The sequence below is a fragment of the Podarcis cretensis genome (assembly GCF_951804945.1).
Source record: "Podarcis cretensis genome assembly, chromosome: 8".
NCBI lineage: Eukaryota > Metazoa > Chordata > Lepidosauria > Squamata > Lacertidae > Podarcis > Podarcis cretensis.
Window position 1 is genome coordinate 86,711,873 of NC_137177.1, and position 18,633 is coordinate 86,730,505.

General features: G+C 50.9%; 1 protein-coding gene across 1 annotated transcript; it reads left to right on the top strand.

Annotated features, from left to right (window-relative positions):
- Positions 1 to 1,047: 1,047 nt before the first annotated feature.
- On the top strand, positions 1,048 to 17,439 carry DDX56 (DEAD-box helicase 56). The gene is made up of 14 exons (XM_079987514.1): positions 1,048 to 1,134; positions 1,231 to 1,392; positions 2,700 to 2,860; positions 4,406 to 4,576; positions 6,238 to 6,328; positions 10,155 to 10,399; positions 10,941 to 11,069; positions 13,668 to 13,781; positions 14,193 to 14,290; positions 14,503 to 14,576; positions 15,655 to 15,744; positions 15,867 to 15,972; positions 16,391 to 16,470; positions 17,123 to 17,439. Exons 1-14 carry the CDS (start codon positions 1,078 to 1,080, stop codon positions 17,225 to 17,227), a joined length of 1,683 nt encoding a protein of 560 aa, XP_079843640.1. The 5' UTR covers positions 1,048 to 1,077; the 3' UTR covers positions 17,228 to 17,439.
- Positions 17,440 to 18,633: the final 1,194 nt, after the last annotated feature.

Here is an 18,633-nt window from a genome sequence, read left to right on the forward strand (position 1 = left end):
GTGGGGCTGAGAGACTTCAGAGAAGTGTGACTAGCCCAAGGTCACCCAGCAGCTGCATGTGGAGGAGCACGGACACGAATCCGGTTCACCAGATTAGGAGTCTACCACTCTTAACCACTACACCACACTGGCTCTCACTGGCATGCAAAGGATCATAGAGCATGATGACAGATTACTTAAATGCAGGTGAGAAAGGCCCAGTTTCTCACTCCCAGTGGCCAAGCAGATGCAACAGACTTCAGCCAACCTATCGGTTCCTTGGTAGCTGCTCTAAACCCAAATAGGGTTGGCGAGTTGAACCAGATTTGGGCTTCTTGTTGTTGTTTAGTTGTTTAGTCGTGTCCGACTCTTCGTGACCCCATGGACCAGAGCACGCCAGGCACTCCTGTCTTCCACTGCCTCCCGCAGTTTGGTCAGACTCATGCTGGTAGCTTTGAGAACACTATCCAACCATCTCGTCCTCTGTCGTCCCCTTCTCCTTGTGCCCTCCATCTTTCCCAGCATCAGGGTCTTTTCCAGGGAGTCTTCTCTTCTCATGAGGTGGCCAAAGTATTGGAGCCTCAGCTTCAGGATCCGTCCTTCCAGTGAGCACTCAGGGCTGATTTCCTTCAGAATGAATCGGTTTGATCTTCTTGCAGTCCATGGGACTCTCAAGAGTCTCCTCCAACACCAGAATTCAAAAAGATTTGGGCTAATAAAGACCAATTTCGGGTTGATTGCCCTGCACCTCTCTGCCTGGCTGGCGGTGCCCCTTTCACTCCCGGGACCCAGAGGAGGCTGCTCGCTTGGCCAACATTCCCCCCGTCTAGGCTATGGAGCAGGTCGTCAGTATTGAAAGGGCTCCCGGCAAGGAGTTCCGCCGGTGCGCGCTAAGCCAGGGAGGCAGCAAGTCGCGTTTGGCTCCGAGACTCCACGCTGCAATACCAGCCAGCGAAGCCAGCGCCGCTCGAGCTGCCAAGGCCTGCAGGGGGCGCCGTTGGGTCCGCGTCTCGCTGCTCGGTTGGGCCGGCTAGAGCGGCGGCGGCTTCCGGCTGGGGAAGCGGAAGCGGAAGCGGCGGCCGCGCGGACAGGAGCAGCATGGAGGGAGAAGCGGGCAGCTTCGCGCACCTGGGGCTGGACGCGCGGCTCCTGCAGGTAACGCGGGCGAGGTTGGGGAAGGGGGGAGCTGCGGCCTCCAACGCCTCCTCCTCCGGGCCTGACCTCCTGTCTCTCGTTCTCTCTGGCGGGCAGGCGACGGCGGAGCTGGGCTGGGCGAAGCCGACGCTGATCCAGGAGAAGGCTATCCCGCTGGCCCTGGAGGGCAAAGACCTGCTGGCGCGGGCCAAGACGGGCTCCGGCAAGACGGGCGCCTACGCCCTGCCCCTCCTCCAGCACCTGCTCCGGGGGAAAGCGGTGAGCGACCCGGGGCCCCTTGCGGCTCCCTCCCTCCCTCATCATCATCATCATATACATGACAAAGCCATTCTTCACCTTCTCACCCCTTGCTTTTTCCTGTAAGACCTATCGCAGTCGTTAAGAGTCGTCAACAGGCTCATCACAGCTATCTGCCAATCACCCAATCCCACCACCCTTCTGAGTAATACCCCTCCCCACCTTCTCACTATATAGAAGGGTCTGGAAACTTCTGTTTCAGTGTATCTGAAGAAGTGTGCATGCACACGAAAGCTCATACCAAGAACTAACTTAGTTGGTCTTTAAGGTGCTACTGGAAGGAATTTTTTTTGTTGTATCATCATCATCATTTATTCCCCGTCCATCTGGCTCCGGGCTCCGACGGCGCGGCAGCAGCAGGAGGCCCCATTAGCTAAAGTGGTGCTTCAGGTTAAGAACAGTTTCAGGTTAAGAACGGACCCCCGGAAGCAATTAAGTACTTAACCCGAGGTACCACTGTACATTAAAACATCAGTCATGAAAAGCTTCTCTAAACAGGACTGCCTTCAGATGTCTTCTAAACGTTAGATCAGGCATCCCCAAACTTCGCCCTCCAGATATTTTGGGACTACAGCTCCCATCATCTCTAGCTAACAGTACCAGTGGTCAGGGATGATGGGAACTGTAGTCCCAAAACATCTGGAGGGCCGAATTTGGGGATGCCTGTGTTGGATGTTTATTTCTTTGACATCTGATGGGAGGGCCCGACCCTCTCCCTCGCTGCAAGGCTCTTTGCGGCTCCCTCATCATCATCTTCAACATCATCATCATCATTTATATCCCGCCCATCTGGCTGGGTTTCCCCAGCCACTCTGGGCTGCTTCCAACAAAAGAGTAAAAATACAGTGGTACCTCGAGTTACATACACTTCAGGTTACAGTTTGGGGTGCCTGTGTTAGATAGTTGTTTATTTCTTTGACATCTGATGGGATATTTATTTCTTTGACATCTGATGGGAGGGCGTTCCACAGGGCAGGCGCCACTACCGAGAAGGCCCTCTGCCTGGTTCCCTGCAACTTCACTTCTCGCAGTGAACGAACTGCCAGAAGCCCCTCGGCGCTAGATCTCAGTGTCCAGGTTGAATGATGGGGGTGGAGATGCTCTTTCCGGAAGAACTGGAATGTGGAGCTGTACAGTTGGAAGGGACCCCACACCCGGGGCCAACTAACCCAGGCTCCCGCAGTGCAGGGGTCGCACCTAAAGAGCCCCTTTTGTGATGGCCTGGGGAGGGCGGGACTCTTCTGACCGGGTCTCGTCTTGCCTCCTAGTCAGCGCTGGTGGCAGAGCAGGCCGTTCGGGGACTCATCCTGGTCCCCACCAAGGAGCTGGGCCAGCAGGTGCTGCAGATGCTCCGGCAGCTGACCTCCTACTGCTCCCGAGACCTGCACCTCGTTGACATCTCTGGCCAGGCGGACTTGGCAGCTCAGAGGTGAGTGGTGGGCCAGGACGGCTGCCTCTTGGGCTGGCCATGTTTATGAAATCCCCAACCCCAAAATGCTTTCTGATTCCTGGCCTGAACTGCACTGGCTGCCAATTTGTTTCCCTGCCAAATTCGAAATGCTCATCTTGACCTATAAAGCTGTAAGCAGCTCACAACCGCAATACCTCAAGGACTGCTCTCCCCATATGAACTGACCCAGACCCACAATCATCATCTGAGGCCCTTCTTTGTGTGTCTCCTCCATGAGAGGTCTGGAGGGGGGCAACTCAAAATCAGTCCTTTTATATAGTGACTGCCTGTTTGAAAAGCTCTCCCCGGGGAGTCTCACCTGGCACCTACCTTACATACATTTAGGCGCCAGGTGAAAACTTTTCTTTTCAACCAGGCCTTGGGCTGATTAAACATTCTATGGCCTTTTAAATGTCTTTGTAGAGGGGGGAGATTTTTGGTTTTGCTTTATTATGTCCTTTGTGTTCTCAGTTTGTATTTTAATGTTTTGAACCGCCCTGTGATCTTTGGATGAGGGGTGGTATTCAAATATAATAATAATAATAATTCCTGTAAATGGGTCCTTCCTCATTGGCACGCTGTGATGGTGGTTCTTTCAAGGGGCCTTTGGAGATGGAAGACAGGCTGGCCTCTCTAAAGCATTCCAGAGCCTCCCTGGAGTCTCTTGTAGTCGCGCATTTTGCTTGTGGCCTCTGGTTGCTTTCTGAGTGGAAACAATGAATGGGGGTCCTCTTCTGCAGTTGACACTGCCCTCTTGGGCAGTTAAGGGTGGCAGCCTCTTCCCATCAGCAACCTGTGGTTATGGTTGCATCGCAGACCCAAAGCTTTCATTCAAGGTCAGGCAAGTACAGTGGTGCCCCGCAAGACGAAAAACCCGCTAGACGAAAGGGTTTTCCGTTTTGGAGGTGCTTCGCAAGACGAATTTCCCTATGGGCTTGCTTTGCAAGACGAAAATGTCTTGCGAGTTTTTCCGGCTTTTTTCCCCTCCCCCCCCCTTTTTCTAATCCGCTAAAAGCCGCTAAGCCGCTAATAGCGCTAATCCGCTAATGGGCTTGCTTCGCAAGACGAAAAAACCGCTAGACGAAGAGACTCACGGAACGGATTCTTTTCGTCTTGCGAGGCACCACTGTACAGTGGTGCCCCGCAAGAAGAACGCCTCGCGAGACGGAAAAACCCGCTAGACGAAAGGGTTTTCCGTTTTGGAGGCGCTTCGCAAGACGAATTTCCCTATGGGCTTGCTTCGCAAGACGAAAATGTCTTGCGAGTTCCTGCGGGGTTTTTTCCCTTTCCCCCCCTTTTCCTAAGCCGCTTATCAGCTGATCCGCTAAACCGCTAATAGCGCTAATCCGCTAAGCCGTCAATGGGCTTGCTTCGCAAGACGAAAAAACCGCTAGACGAAGAGCCTCACGGAACGGATTAATTTCGTCTTGCGAGGCACCACTGTATATGTGGTTGTTTCACAGAGACTGGGCCTTCCCATCTCTGACTGAAGCTTTTGTGTGTTCTGGATTCTCTTCCTTCAAGGCCCATCTTGATGGAGAAGCCGGATGTGGTGGTGGGGACGCCATCGCGGGTCCTGGCTCACTTGAGGGCTGGCAGCCTGAGCCTGCAGGATTCCTTGGAAATCCTGGTGCTGGATGAAGCTGACCTCCTTTTCTCCTTTGGCTTTGAGGAAGACTTGAAAAGTCTGTTGTGGTGAGTTTATTCTGGGCCTGGGTTGCTGACTTTGAAAGGCCTGGGGCCAGCCTGTGGTTCCATGGGAGGGTGGAGGGGGCCTAGGAGGTCTCTGAGTTCTTACAAGCAGTACCTGCTCAGGTGTCCTGCTCCATCATTTGTTGAATGTTGGATGCTATGCCAAGGGGGGAGGGGGGATAGTCCTGGAGCTAAATAAATGCTTTTTGTATCCAGCTAGAATCCATTTGGACGGGTGGCACTGAGGGTTAAACCACAGAGCCTAGGACTTGCCAATCAGAAGGTCGGCAGTTCGAATCCCCGCGACGGGGTGAGCTCCCATTGCTTGTTCCCTGCTCCTGCCAACCTAGCAGTTCAAAAGCACGTCAAAGTGCAAGTAGATAAATAGGTACCACTCTGGCGGGAAGGTAAACGGCATTTCCGTGCGCTGCTCTGGTTCGCCAGAAGCGGCTTAGTCATGCTGGCCACATGACCCGGAAGCTGTACACCGGATCCCTCGGCCAATAAAGCAAGATGAGCGCCGCAACCCCAGAGTCGGCCATGACTGGACCTAATGGTCAGGGGTCCCTTTACCTTTACCTAGAATCCATTTTGAAGCTTGTTGGATACATTTTATTTGGTTTTGTGGCATATTTTATTGGTGAAATTGTGTACAGTCATACCTCGGGTTGAATGTGCTTCGGGATGAGCGCGTTCGAGTTGCGCTCTGCAGCAACCCGGAAGTAACAGAGCACGTTACTTCCGGGTTTCGCCGCATGCACAGGCGCTCAAAATGACGTCACGAGCATGCGCAGAAGTGGCGAAAGGCGACGCATGCATGCGCAGACGTGCCATCGCTGGTTACGTTTGCTTCTGGGGCTCCGGAATGGATTCTGTTCGCATCTAGAGGTGCGACTGTAATATAAACAGAAATCCTGAATTGAAATCAGCTTTCAGGATGGAAAAAGTTGGTGCCATCACACTAGGAAAAGAAGCTCAGCATATTTACCGTATTTTTCGCTCTATAGGACGCACCGGACCATAGGGGGAGAACAGGGAAAATTTCCCCCCCTTGTTCTCCCCCTCTAAAACAAGGTGCGTTCAAGGTGCATTCACCCAAGCGTGTGGGGCTGGTGGTGGGGGGAAACCGCTGCTTCCCCCCACTGCCAGCCTCAAAGATCCCTGAAGCCTTTGGAGTGCAGCGCCCCGCTGCCCTGCAGAGGCTTTGCGCGCAGCCATCCCCAAGCTAGAAGAGCGAGACGGAGCCCTCCGTCTCGCTGTTCTGGCTTGGGAACAGCCTTGCTAGCCTCTGCAGGAGAGCGGGGTGAAGGCACCCCGCTGCTCTGGAAAGGCTTTGCGTGCAGCCATCCCCAAGCTAGAACAGCGAGACGGAGTGCTCCGCAGCGCTCCGTCTCCCTGTTCTGCCTTTGGGCTTAGCGGCGCAGCCTGCATTCGCTCTATAGGACGCACACACATTTCCCCTTAATTTTTGGAGGGGAAAAAGTGCATCCTATAGAGCGAAAAATACGCTATATTGAGGTTATGGAAGCAGAGGGCTAGGTTGGGGCTGTTGTGCCTGCAATGCCCTGGAGGCATCTATTTCGCTGCCTTTGGGTTCTGAGTGCTGGGCAAGGGGGGGCTTTTGGAGCAACCTTACAAATGATGGGCTCTTGTTTCCTCTCCAGCCACTTGCCCAAGATCTACCAGTCTTTCCTCATGTCAGCTACCTTCAATGCAGATGTCGAGGCCCTGAAGGAGCTGGTGCTCCACAACCCTGTAAGTTTGTGGGAAATTGGTTGGAGGTTGGAGGATTGGTTTTGGACTCAAAGGAGGCAAAGTGAAGGGCAGAGATTTCCTTCTCCTATTGCTCTGGGGTTGTGGTGGTGGTCGAAATGCTCTTCACAGATAGTAATGGTCCCGTGTCTGTCTGCCCCTTGCAACCTGCGGGCGTTGAGTTGGTTCTGGCAGTCTCCTAGCAACCCGTGGCACAGAAAGGGAGCAATTAAGAGTCATTTGGGGAGCAGGCCCGTTGAGGTAGTCCCCAGCCAGGAAGGGATTCACATATGCCTTTTTTAAAAAAATAATTTTTATTGATATTTCCATGTATACTTCTTCTAACACTATATCGTTAACAATTTTTCATATTTCATTTTTTTTTATTTTAGATAATATTTATTAAAATTTTAAGGGTTACAGAAATAAAAGGTAAAAATACCACATTAAACAAAAACAAAACAACAGATAACAATATGAAAAAACAGAAAAATAAAATCCATTAAACAGAAACAAAAACGCAAAGAAAAATACAGCAAATCTTCTCATTACTTATCTTTCATTAGCTTATTTCCTTGACCTCCTCACACCTCCCTTTTTTGTATTCTAGATCAATTATCCATTTCAGCAAATCCTTTCCCTCTTTTAAATTTTTAGTCCTGTAAATTATCTTAATATAATGTAACTTTACTTTTCCTCCTTTCACCAATTAACAGTCGGTTATTCCCAAATCCTTTATATCATTCCTGCTAAAATCATATAATATTATTCCAACATCCTTCTAACAGTTATTAATTTTACAATGTTTCTGTAAATAGTCTTTAAATTTTTCATTTCAACCCTCCTCCCCTGGACTTCCCCCATACTCCCCTTTTTGTTTTATTTCCATATTGTTCACCCTGCGTATTGTTTCCCCCAAATTTTCTCAATACATATAGACTTATTTTTGTTGTATGCAGTTGTGCTTGTTTACTCAAACCCTGCCAATGAGTCCATTTCTTTATGTTGCTTCTTCATATATGTTGTAAATGGTTCCCATTCTCTTTTAAAGTTTTTGTTGTCCTTGTCATGTAGTTTTTCTGTTAGTTTTGCCCGTTCTGCATATTCCATAAGTTTCCCTTGCCATTGTTCTTTCATTGGTATTTCTTCTGTCTTCCAAGTTTGTGCTACTATAATTCTTGCCACTGTTGCTGCATACATAAATTATCTCCAATTTTCTTTTTTCACATCTTGGTCTAAAATTCCTAGAAGGAATGCTTCTGGTTTCTTAACAAAGGTCTTTTTAAACATTTTTTTCAATTCATTATATATCATTTCCCAATAATTTCTAATCTTTTTGCATTCCCCCCACATATGATAGAATGTCTCACCCTTTTCTTTACATTTCCAACAAGTTTTTGATCTCTTTTTATACATTTTGACCACTTTCTCTGCTGTTTAATAATAATAATAATAATAATAATAATAATAATAATAATAATAATTTATTTGTACCCCGCTCATCTGGCTGGGCCTCCCCAGCCACTCTGGGCGGCTTCCACAAAGACAAAAAATACACTAAGACATCACACATTAAAAACTTCCCTGAACAGGGCTGCCTTAAGATGTCTTCTAAATGTCAGGTAGTTGTTTATCTCTTTGACATCTGATGGGAGGGCGTTCCACAAGGCGGGCGCCACTACTGAGAAGGCCCTCTGCCTGGTTCCCTGTAGCTTTGCTTCTTGCAATGAGGGAACTGCTAGAAGGCCCTGGATCTCAGCGTCCGGGCAGAACGATGGGGGTGGAGACGCTCCTTCAGGTATACTGGGCCGAGGCCGTTTAGGGCTTTAAAGCTCAACACCAACACTTTGAATTGTGCTCGGAAACGTACTGGGAGCCAATGTAGATCTTTCAAGACCGGTGTTAAGTGGTCTCGGCAGCCGCTCCCAGTCACCAGTCTACCTGCCGCATTCTGGATTAGTTGTAGTTTCCAGGTCACCTTCAAAGGTAGCCCCACGTACAGCGCATTGCAGGAGTCCAAGTGGAAGATAACTAGAGCATGCGCCACTCTGGCGAGACAGTACGCGGGTAGGTAGGGTCTCAGCCTGCATACCAGGTGGAGCTGGTAGACGGCTGCCCTGGACACAGAATTGACCTGCACCTCCAGTCTGCTCTTATGTTTTTGTTCAAAACTTCAAGACCAGAATGAATAATAAAGATGATAATGGACATCTTTGTCTCGTTTCTTTTTCTATTTTAAATTGGTTGGTTAGCACCTGGTTAATAATTTTGCACTCTGTATATACATTTTGTATCCCTTTTATAATTTTTTCTCCATATTCCATTTACGATACAATATGATAATCTTTATTGTCATTGTACTATACAGAACAACGAAATTGAAAAAAATCTACACCAGACATTCAAAAACGAACAAGCCTGCTATCCCAGCCTGGTTAACCCCCTAAAAACTCTGATACCCCATAATTAAATACAATATACTCCCACAGAGACTACCTTAAACTGCGTTTAGAACCAAAATCGCATTTGGATAAAAACTGTTTCTCAGGCAGCAAGTCCTAGTCTTTATAACCCTGTACGTTCTTCCAGAAGGCAGAAGCTGAAAGAGATCATTTCCGGGGTGCGCACTATCTCTGCAGCTTTCTTATGACACCTGGAAGCATAGATTTAATCCAAGGTCAATTCCTCCTCCTTCTCCTCCTCTAACCCCAGTGATTCACAATCTCTGGAATCTTGCACACCTGTAGCTGCTCCCACACAGCAATAATAATAATAAGAATAATAATAATAATAATAATAATAATAATAATTTTTACCCCGCCCTCCCCAGCCAAGGCTGGGCTCAGAGCGTCTAACAGGTTGAATGAATACAACTTAAAAACAAGATTAAAATACAACATTAAAATATTGAAACATTAAAATATTAATGTTTCTACATCTGTATCTGCTGCTATTTCTGTCCCTGTACAGCAGCATTTCGTGTCGGCCATCACTTTCTTTATAAAATCCCAAGATATATTATCATATGCTTTTTCCGCATTTGTAAACATCATTGCTACTTTTTTCTCAATTCTTTCTTCTAAATACTCTATTACATTTAAGATATTTCTTATATTATCTTGCATCTGCCTACCTGGAAAGAATCCCGCTTGGTCTGGATGTGTATAAACATTTAAGACCTTTTTCAATCTATTAGCTAAAATATTAGCAAATATAATCATTGTTCAATAATGAAATAGGTCTATAGTTTTCGACCAAGGTCAAATCTGTATCTGGTTTTGGAATCAAAGTACAGTGGTGCCCCGCAAGACGAATGCCTCACAAGACGAAAAACTCGCTAGACGAAAGGGTTTTCTGTTTTTCGAGGTGCTTCGCAAGACGAATTTCCCTATGGGCTTGCTTCGCAAGACGAAAACGTCTTGCGAGTTTGCTTCCTTTTTCGTAAAACCATTAATACCCGGGGAATCCGCGCTCTGCAAGACGAAAAAATCGCAAGACGAAGCAACTCGCGGAACGAATTAATTTCGTCTTGCGAGGCACCACTGTAATATAAGCTTCCTTCCATTCACATATGGTTGCCATCAATTTTGATTTTAATTCATTTTTATAATGTTTTATAATGTCATACTGTTTTAGTGTTGTTAGCCGCCCTGAGCCCGGCTTCGGCTGGGGAGGGCGGGATATAAATAAAATTTATTATTATTATTATATGCCTTGGCCCTGCTGCAGTAACGACTAGAATAGATTAAGCTGCCTCAACAACGTTGGTTGGTAGGCAGCATATAAATACTCCAAAATAAAACGAAGCCTGTTTTCACCTCCTGCACAGGTGACCCTGAAGCTGCAGGAATCGCAGCTGCCAGACAGCTCCAAGCTGAGCCAGTTCCAGATCCGGTGTGAGACAGAGGATGACAAGTTCCTGCTGCTCTATGCACTGCTGAAGCTTTCGCTGGTGAAGGGCAAAGTCATTCTCTTTGTCAGCACCATCGACCGCTGCTACCGCCTCAAACTCTTCCTGGAGCAATTCAGCATCCCAGCCTGTGTCTTGAACTCCGAGCTGCCTGTTCAGTCCAGGTGAGCCTTGCTAGGTAGGTGTGGGGGCAGTCTTGCAGGCAGCAGCAGCTGCTGCCATCCTGGGAGACGGGAAAAAGCAGCTTCAGGTACAGTGGTGCCTTGCAAGACGAAATAAATTCGTTCCGCGAATCTCTTCGTCTTGCGGTTTTTTCGTCTTGCGAAGCACGGCTATTAGCGGCTTAGCAGATTAGCGCTATTAGTGGCTTAGCGGCTATTAGCGGCTTAGAAAAAGGAAGAAAAAAAGGAAAAAAACTCGCAAGAACTCGCAAGACATTTCGTCTTGCAAAGCAAGCCCATAGGGAAATTCGTCTTGCGAAGCACCTCAAAAGACGGAAAACTCTTTCGTCTAGCGAGGCATTCGTCTTGTGGGGCACCACTGTATGGTGCTTTGGCCTTGAAGGGGGCACGTAGGGGGAGAGGAACAAACGGGCAGGCCGTGGCATCCTTGCCTGTCCACGATGCAGCCCCAGGCACTGCTTGCCATATCCAGAGGTGAATTCCCCTGGCGAAACCACAGTTTCCATCAATTGATCTGTTCCAGGTGCCACATCATCAGCCAGTTCAATCGGGGTTTCTGTGATTATATCATCGCCACCGACGAACAGGACCTGGGAGAGAAAGAAGGACCGACGAGAGGGAAGAGGAAGAGGAAGGGCAACAAAGCAGGAAAGTAGGTTTGGCTTAAGAGCCACAAATACGTTCTGTTTGACAACGGATGGTGTGAAATAGGAGACTTGGGGGGCTAGGTGCCATCGGTGTGCAGCTGACCCTCAGCTCTACTTCTCCATAATCAGGAAATGCCATGTGGGCCCTGGACTAGGGCCTGGAATAAATGTTAGGGTAGATCATAGAGTTGTGGAGTGGGAAGGGATCCCAAGGATCTTGTAGTTTAACCCCCTGCAGTGCAGGAATCCTGCCTGCACCTGGTTGAAAGGCAGATGCACTGTCCCGCTGCGCCACAAGGAAATAAGCTGAATTTGAATCATGGCAGGTGACTGGTTCCATCTGTGGTGGCAGAGGTGGCCCATTTATGTTCCAGCCGGCCTACCCTTCAGCCGATCCGATTTGGGTGGCATAGAATTCTCTCCTCACCCCAGACCACTTTTTTCTGAAGGAGCGTCTCCACCCCCATCATTCTGCCCAGACGCTGAGGTCCAGCGCCGAGGGCCTTCTGGCGGTTCCCTCATTGCGAGAAGCAAAGCTACAGGGAACCAGGCAGAGGGCCTTCTCGGTAGTGGCGCCCGACCTGTGGAACGCCCTTCCAGCAGATGTCAAAGCGATAAACAACTACCTGACATTCAGAAGACATCTTAAGGCAGCCCTGTTTAGGGAAGTTTTTAACGTGTGATATTTTACTGTATTTTTGGTTTCTATGGAAGCCGCCCAGAGTGGCTGGGGAGGCCCAGCCAGATGGGCGGGGTATAAATAATAAATTATTATTATTATTATTATTATTATTATTATTATTATTATTATTTTCTATCCAGTGAGTGATCCAATGACTTCTATCCAGCTGGGCAGTCAGAAGTGAATTTTACAAACCTCCTAAAGGTAAAGGTAAAGGTAAAGGTAAAGGTACCCCTGCCCGTACGGGCCAGTCTTGACAGACTCTGGGGTTGTGCGCCCATCTCACTTAAGAGGCCAGGGGCCAGCGCTGTCCGGAGACACTTCCGGGTCACGTGGCCAGCGTGACATCGCTGCTCTGGCCAGAGCCAGAGCCAGAGCCACACACGGAAACGCCGTTTACCTTCCCGCTGGTAAGCGGTCCCTATTTATCTACTTGCACCCGGAGGTGCTTTCGAACTGCTAGGTTGGCAGGCGCTGGGACCGAGCAGCGGGAGCGCACCCCGCCGCAGGGATTCGAACCGCCGACCTTTCGATCGGCAAGCCCTAGGCGCTGAGGCTTTAACCCACAGCGCCACCTGCGTCTCCTAGCACAGCATAAATAGCAGCCTCATGCAACTTAAGCAACTGGCAGCTGCCAGCCACCAACTGAAGACTTGTGCTTTTTTCCACATAACCCTGCCTAAGCAGTAAACTCTAATATCTTTGTGGAAGGAGAATAAAATTATGAAGGAATTAAATAAAATTGAAGTGCACGTGAGGAAAGGCTGAGCCAGGTTGTTTTCACAAGAGAACCATGAGAGAAGTGCGGAATGACATGTACGCAAGAGCGACTGCTATGACGGTTGAGGACAAAGGAAGGAGGGAAAGATAAGGAAGTTTTTATGCCTTGTGATTCAATCGGTAGAGGCAAAGTAGAAGGAAATACTGCCATACGCGGACATAGCTGCCCTTTCGCTTGCGACTTGTGCTTTTTTCATATTTGGTGTGCCGCCCCCTCAACTACTTGCTGGCAGAGGTTGTGTCAAACCCCCTTCCCCTTGCAACGGCTAAATAAACTTCCTGTTTGACTGACAATTGGAGTTTGGATCTTATTCGCCGTTTGAGCTGAACCCACAGAGTATTCAGTATTGAAATACAACATTTCCCAAACACCTTGCGTGTAAAACAACCCCCCTCTGAGTAAATGCAACTTTAAGGGTGATTTCTCCCAAGAAGCTGGCGTTCGTTTTGCATGGTAACTTGAGTTCATAATGTATTCTTTTAAGTGTTGATTTTATTGACTTTGGTTATGAAATCTGTTTTTAAGTATTGGTTTTGGTTGACAATGCATTTTTTAATGCTCTTTGATAAGCAGCTTAGATGTTTTAGTTGCAGTTAAGTGGTATATGGGACGCAGGTGGCACTGTGGGTTAAACTACAGAGCCTAGGACTTGCCGATCAGAAGGTCAGTAGTTTGAATCCCCGCAACGGGGTAAGCCCCCGTTGCTCGGTCCCTGCTCCTGCCAAACTAGCAGTTCAAAAGCACGTCAAAAGTGCAAGTAGATAAATAGGTACCGCTCCAGTGGGAAGGTAAGCGGTGTTTCCGTGCGCTGCTCTGGTTTGCCAGAAGCGGCTTAGTCATGCTGGCCACATGATCCGGAAGCTGTACGCCGGCTCCCTCGGCCAATAAAGCGAGATGAGTGCTGCAACCCCAGAGTCGGCCACGACTGGACCTAATGGTCAGGGGTCCCTTTACCTTTACTAAGTGGTATATAAGTGGGTTAAGTAGGGCTGCAGGATGCATCCAAGTGGCTTGGTTAGCAGAGGCCCAGAAAGACCTGGATGCTTCTGAGGGCCCTCTTCCTTGTCCTGCTGCCTAGGAGAGGGAGAGAGTCCCCCCCCCCCTTGCCCTCAGTGTTCTCTTCTGCTGCTTCCCTTGCAGGGGCAAAGACCAGGAATACGGAGTATCACGTGGGATCGACTTCCAGAACGTCTCTGCTGTCCTGAACTTTGACTTCCCTCCCTCAGTGGAGTCCTACATTCACCGAGCAGGCAGGTGAGCAGCAGGTGGCCTTGCATTTACCGCGAATTCCACATTCCCAGGATGAGGCATCCAAGCCACGCTTGGTTTTCTAAGACAGGGACTTATCAAAGGTCACCTGATGCCTCTGTGTCATCTGGGACTTCGTTTTTTTTTTTTGCAAGCTGCCTGGCACAGATCCCAGCCTTCTGAATTTCCTCTTGAGTCGGTTATCAAAGACCCATTTCTCTGATTTGCTGGTCATTTTCATGAAGGTGCTTCAGGGGGAAGGGGCCATGAGTGTTTGGGTCCCTTTTCACGGAGCGTGCCTTGCCCCCCCCCCCCCCACAGCCCTGGTGCCTCTCCTGAGCCCCTTCTTGCCTTCCAGCTGTGGCGCCCTCTCTTCCCTGCCCTTGCCTGACCTCCTGACCCCTTCCTCCCTTGCAGGACTGCCCGTGCGGACAACCCGGGCACTGCCCTGACCTTTGTGCTGCCCTCCGAGAAGGCTGTGCTGGCTGAGATTGAGGCGGCTCTCACAGGAGGAGGTGGGTTTGCTCGCGAGGCAGGGAGGTGCTGCCCTCAGGAGGTCTTCCAAGCGGGCAGAGGGAACACCTCCCCCCTGGGGCGCAGGGGTGGTGAGATCAGCACAGGGCACTGGCTTGGCTCTGGGCACAGAATTGCCCAATTCAAGAGTTGCCCCGTGCAGTGGCTGCTTGCCTTTCCGTTGCTCCAACCGGTCCCGATTCTCCCCCACCAGGCAGCGACGACACTCCCTTGCGGCCCTACCTGTTCCGGATGGAGGAGATTGAGGGCCTCCGGTACCGTTGTCGGGTGAGTGGGCACGGCGTGGTTGCTCTGGGAGGCAGCTGCGGCCGCACCACCTCCTCTTGCCCTCTCCCTGCACGGTGGCAAAGGGGACGAGGGGGGGGGGGTGGAGGCAGCTGTTACAGGTGGTGCTTCAGAGCCATCCTTGGCAGGGCAGACTGCAAGTTGGGGGCGAGGTCGGCATGGGTCCAGTGCTTTTCCAGCTGCACTGGCTCCCGGTGGAGTAAAGGGTCAGATTTAAGGTGCTGGTTTTGACCTTTAAAGCCCTTCACGGCCTAGGACCCTCGTACCTACGGGACCGCCTCTCCCGGTGTGCCCCACGGAGGACCTTAAGGTCCATAAATAGCAACACCCTGGAAGTCCCGTGCCCTAAGGGAGTCAGATTAGCCTCAACCAGAGCCAGGCCCTTTTCAACACTGGCTCCGGCCTGGTGGAACGCTCTGTCTCATGAGACCAGGGCCCTGCAGGATCTGATTTCTTTCCGCAGGGCCTGTGGCCTTTGGCTTGGAATTAATTTGATTCCCTCCCCCTCTTTCTTTTTTCCTTTCTCCTCCTGTGAAGAGGCTGCATTTTAATGTTTTAATGTTGTATTTTAATCTTGTTTTTTAAGTTGTATTTTAATCAACTTGTTTTTCTTATTGGTTGTTAGCTGCCCTGAACATGGTCTTGGCTGGGGAGGGCGGGGTATAAATAAATATTATTATTATTATTATTATTATTATTATTATTATTAAAAGGCAGCTGTTTCAGGCAGATCTTGGGTTCTCTGTGTTGAGGACAAACCTGCTTCAGGGAGCCCCCTGATATACCCTTCCCTGAGTGGTTTTGCCAGGCGCTAGAGGGGGAAAATCTCAGAGGCAGCAGGAACGTTTGGCGAAGAATTGTAAAGCACAGGATCCAGTTCTCTGGATGCCACAGCGTGATTCGGAGGCTTGGCCTCCTCCCGCTATTTCTTGTTTTCTCCCGACTCAGCTGCTGCTTTTGGTAATCATGGGGATGGAATAAGTCCTGTGCCCCCCTCCCCATTGCTTTTAAACCACCCACCCACCTCTGCCCGGTCCTCAGTTAGGTTCTTTGTTCTCAGGATGCCATGCGGTCCGTCACCAAGCAGGCCATCAAGGAAGCTCGCCTCCGGGAGATCAAGGAGGAGCTGCTCAACTCGGAGAAGCTGAAGGTATTCGCCTGCGCAGCACCTGGGCGTGGGGTGGGGAGGGGGACCTGAGAGAGTGGGAGGGGGCCATCCGGGAGGGGCGGTTGTTGAGGAACTGCTGCTGACCTCCATTTCTCTCCTCCCAGACGTACTTTGAGGACAATCCTCGGGACCTGGACCTCCTGCGCCACGACAAGCCTCTTCACCCAGCCATTGTCAAGCCCCACTTGCGGAACGTACCAGCGTACCTGGGTAGGAGGGGGTGGCATTTGTGGCCTCAGCGGGGGGGCTCAGTGCTGTGTTTGAGGGCATGGCAAACAGCAGCAGGCCCTGTAGATGAGCTCTGGGGAGGGACTTGGGCTTCCCTCCTCCGAGGGGGAAAGAGTGGGAGCCCTGCTTCTCGTGCACAGTCCTTACCTTGGAGTCCACACACCCCCTTGCCACTGTCCATGCAAATCTCCAAGGCTGCTTAAGCTGTGCGAGGGCAAGCTCTTGCTTCTCAGCTGTGGTGCGGAAGAAAAAGTGCAGCAAAGGGGGCCGGGTATTGGAGGGGGCGAGAGAGCTAGTGCAAAAGCATTGCAGGCCTCTCGAGAATGGGCCACAAGAGGGGGCTCTTCCGCCTCCTGCTTGGGCCAGTAACCACCAGCGGCTGCTCCTCTTCTCTCCCCAGTGCCTCCCACCCTCCGGGCTGTGGCACAGCCCCTGGGCAGCAAGCGCAGACGACGGAAGCCGCTGCCACCCAAAACCAGGGTATGTCTTGCTCCTCTGCTGCTGACCCCAAATTGGAGGGGGAGCGGGGACTGGCCTGCCATTCCTCACACCCTGGCAGGGCCCAGGGAAGGTTTCTTCGCAAAACTTTACGGAACCGGGCACGGCTCCCTGTTGCCCAGGATCCGCTTGGGAAGTTTGTGGAGCTGCTGTCGATCATGTGCTTGGTCCTGTAAAGAAGGCTTGACAATTGGGGGGGGGGCTTGGCAGCTGGGGGGACCTTCTGTGCTCCTCCAGAGGCCCTATTTCAACCCCCTCCTCTGTGTTTGTTCCTTCACCCCCTTACTCACCTCTGCTGTTTCCCGGGATCTCCACTCCTGGCTACATAGGGTGTGGGTTGAGTTTGGGACCTGCCATGTGGGGCCTTGGGCAGTTCTTCTGCCCCTTTCTGTGGTTCTTCTGGTGCTGCACCTTCATGGGAGTCCAAGTGCTGAGGACGAAATGGTGTGGCCCATGTGTGGGTGGGGTTTGCAGACCCAATCCCCAAGTGGAAAGCTCAGGAGTCTTTGCCAGAGGCCCTTTGGATCTGTGATTGTGGCAGCAGGGCGAGGGACCCAGTACCCCAGTGGTCAGGCAACCCCCTCCCGCTGTGAGATCCACTTCTACACTGTCTCCTCCTCCCCCCCCCCAATAGGGCCAGCGGAACCCCCTGCGAAGCTTCAGGTGCACGAAGCAGAGGTCGGGAGCCAAGCACCGGTCAGCTAAGCACCGGACGGCCACTGGAACGCCTGGATCCTGACCGCCACTTATAGCTGAACTGTGTTGGGGAGGAGGCTGGCGCTGGGCCCCTATTTTGGGGCCAGGATATTTGATGTAAATAAAGGACAGCTGTTTGTGCTCGGCCACCGTCTTGTCAGGTTCGGAGGCCTTCCTCAGAAGAACATTAAAGGGGTTGACCTCCCGTGGCCATTGCAGTGCCTTAAGGCCAAGAGCAACTTCTCCTGCAGTCTCGAGTCTTTGTGGGTTTTTTGTTTGTCTTTGAGCTGCCTCCTCTGTCCTGACAACACTGCCTGGGGAGCAGCTCTGGGCCCCTTGTGCCTGCCTCTCTGGGCCAGGTTGTGGGTGGGTGCAGGGTCCCCCTTCCCATTGGCTTCCTTGTGTGGGTGAAGGTGCTTTGTCTTGGAAGCCATGGAGATTCCTGAAAACTCTGTAAACATCCTTTGCCTTCAATCACACCCCCTGCTTTTGGATGTGCCAAATGCCCCGTCTGCAATTCCTTCTCACCTGGTTTCTGTAAACTGAGTTGTTCTCTTGTATCGCACTCCTTTGCCCTCGCCAGCTGCGCCCCACCCCAGCCCTTTGCTCCCCGGGTCTGAGGTGAAGGCAGAGCAAGGCTCTTCCAGGCTGATAGCAGGTCTGCTCACAGCACGGGCCCCCGCCTCCGTGGTGCGTCCTGTGGCCCTTGTTCTGCTTGTGGCTACCTGTGCCAGCAGCTGCCAATAATGGCAACTAGTGGACTATTGCCCAGGCTCCCTTGGCCTTATCAGGTGTCAAGGCAAGGCCAGGCTTGTAAACCTTGAGGAGGAACGAAGATAAGCAGCTCCAGGTGGAGGCAGCAGACAGAGGATCAGGAGCCTGCGGACCCTCCTGGGCGAGGCCTCTTGGACCATAAGCAACAAACACGCAACTCCCTGTCCTGTTCCTCAACCCCCCACCCCCGGCTTTCCTTGCCTTCAACTGCACTGCTTCCTCCTCTGATGTTTCCCCAAGAAGCTTACGTGGCAAGGGTCAAAACCGGGCGTGGTGTGACTTGGCAGTTTGAGTGGCTTTGCTTGAAGTGGGTTGCCAGGTTGAGCGGGCTACCAGGCCTGCTCTTTTCACAGGGACGGAGGGAGACAGTCACCTTCCTTGTTGCCATGTGGCAAAACGAATAAGCCCCATCTGGGTGTGTTCCCTCATCTGGGCTGCAACAGCAGTTTGGTTCCAAAGAGGTTCCAGGCCTGCCTTCTTCACCCCTCAGCTGGGTACACCATTTCCTGTTAAATCTCAGCTGTTCCTGAGAATATCACACACACACCCCCAAACTCTGAAGGGTTGTATTGATTTTTACAGTGTATTGGGGGGAGGCGACCCCAGAAGGGGGAAATAGCACCTTCTGCATTTGCTTTAAATACAGTGGTACTTCTGGATACAAACGGGACTCAC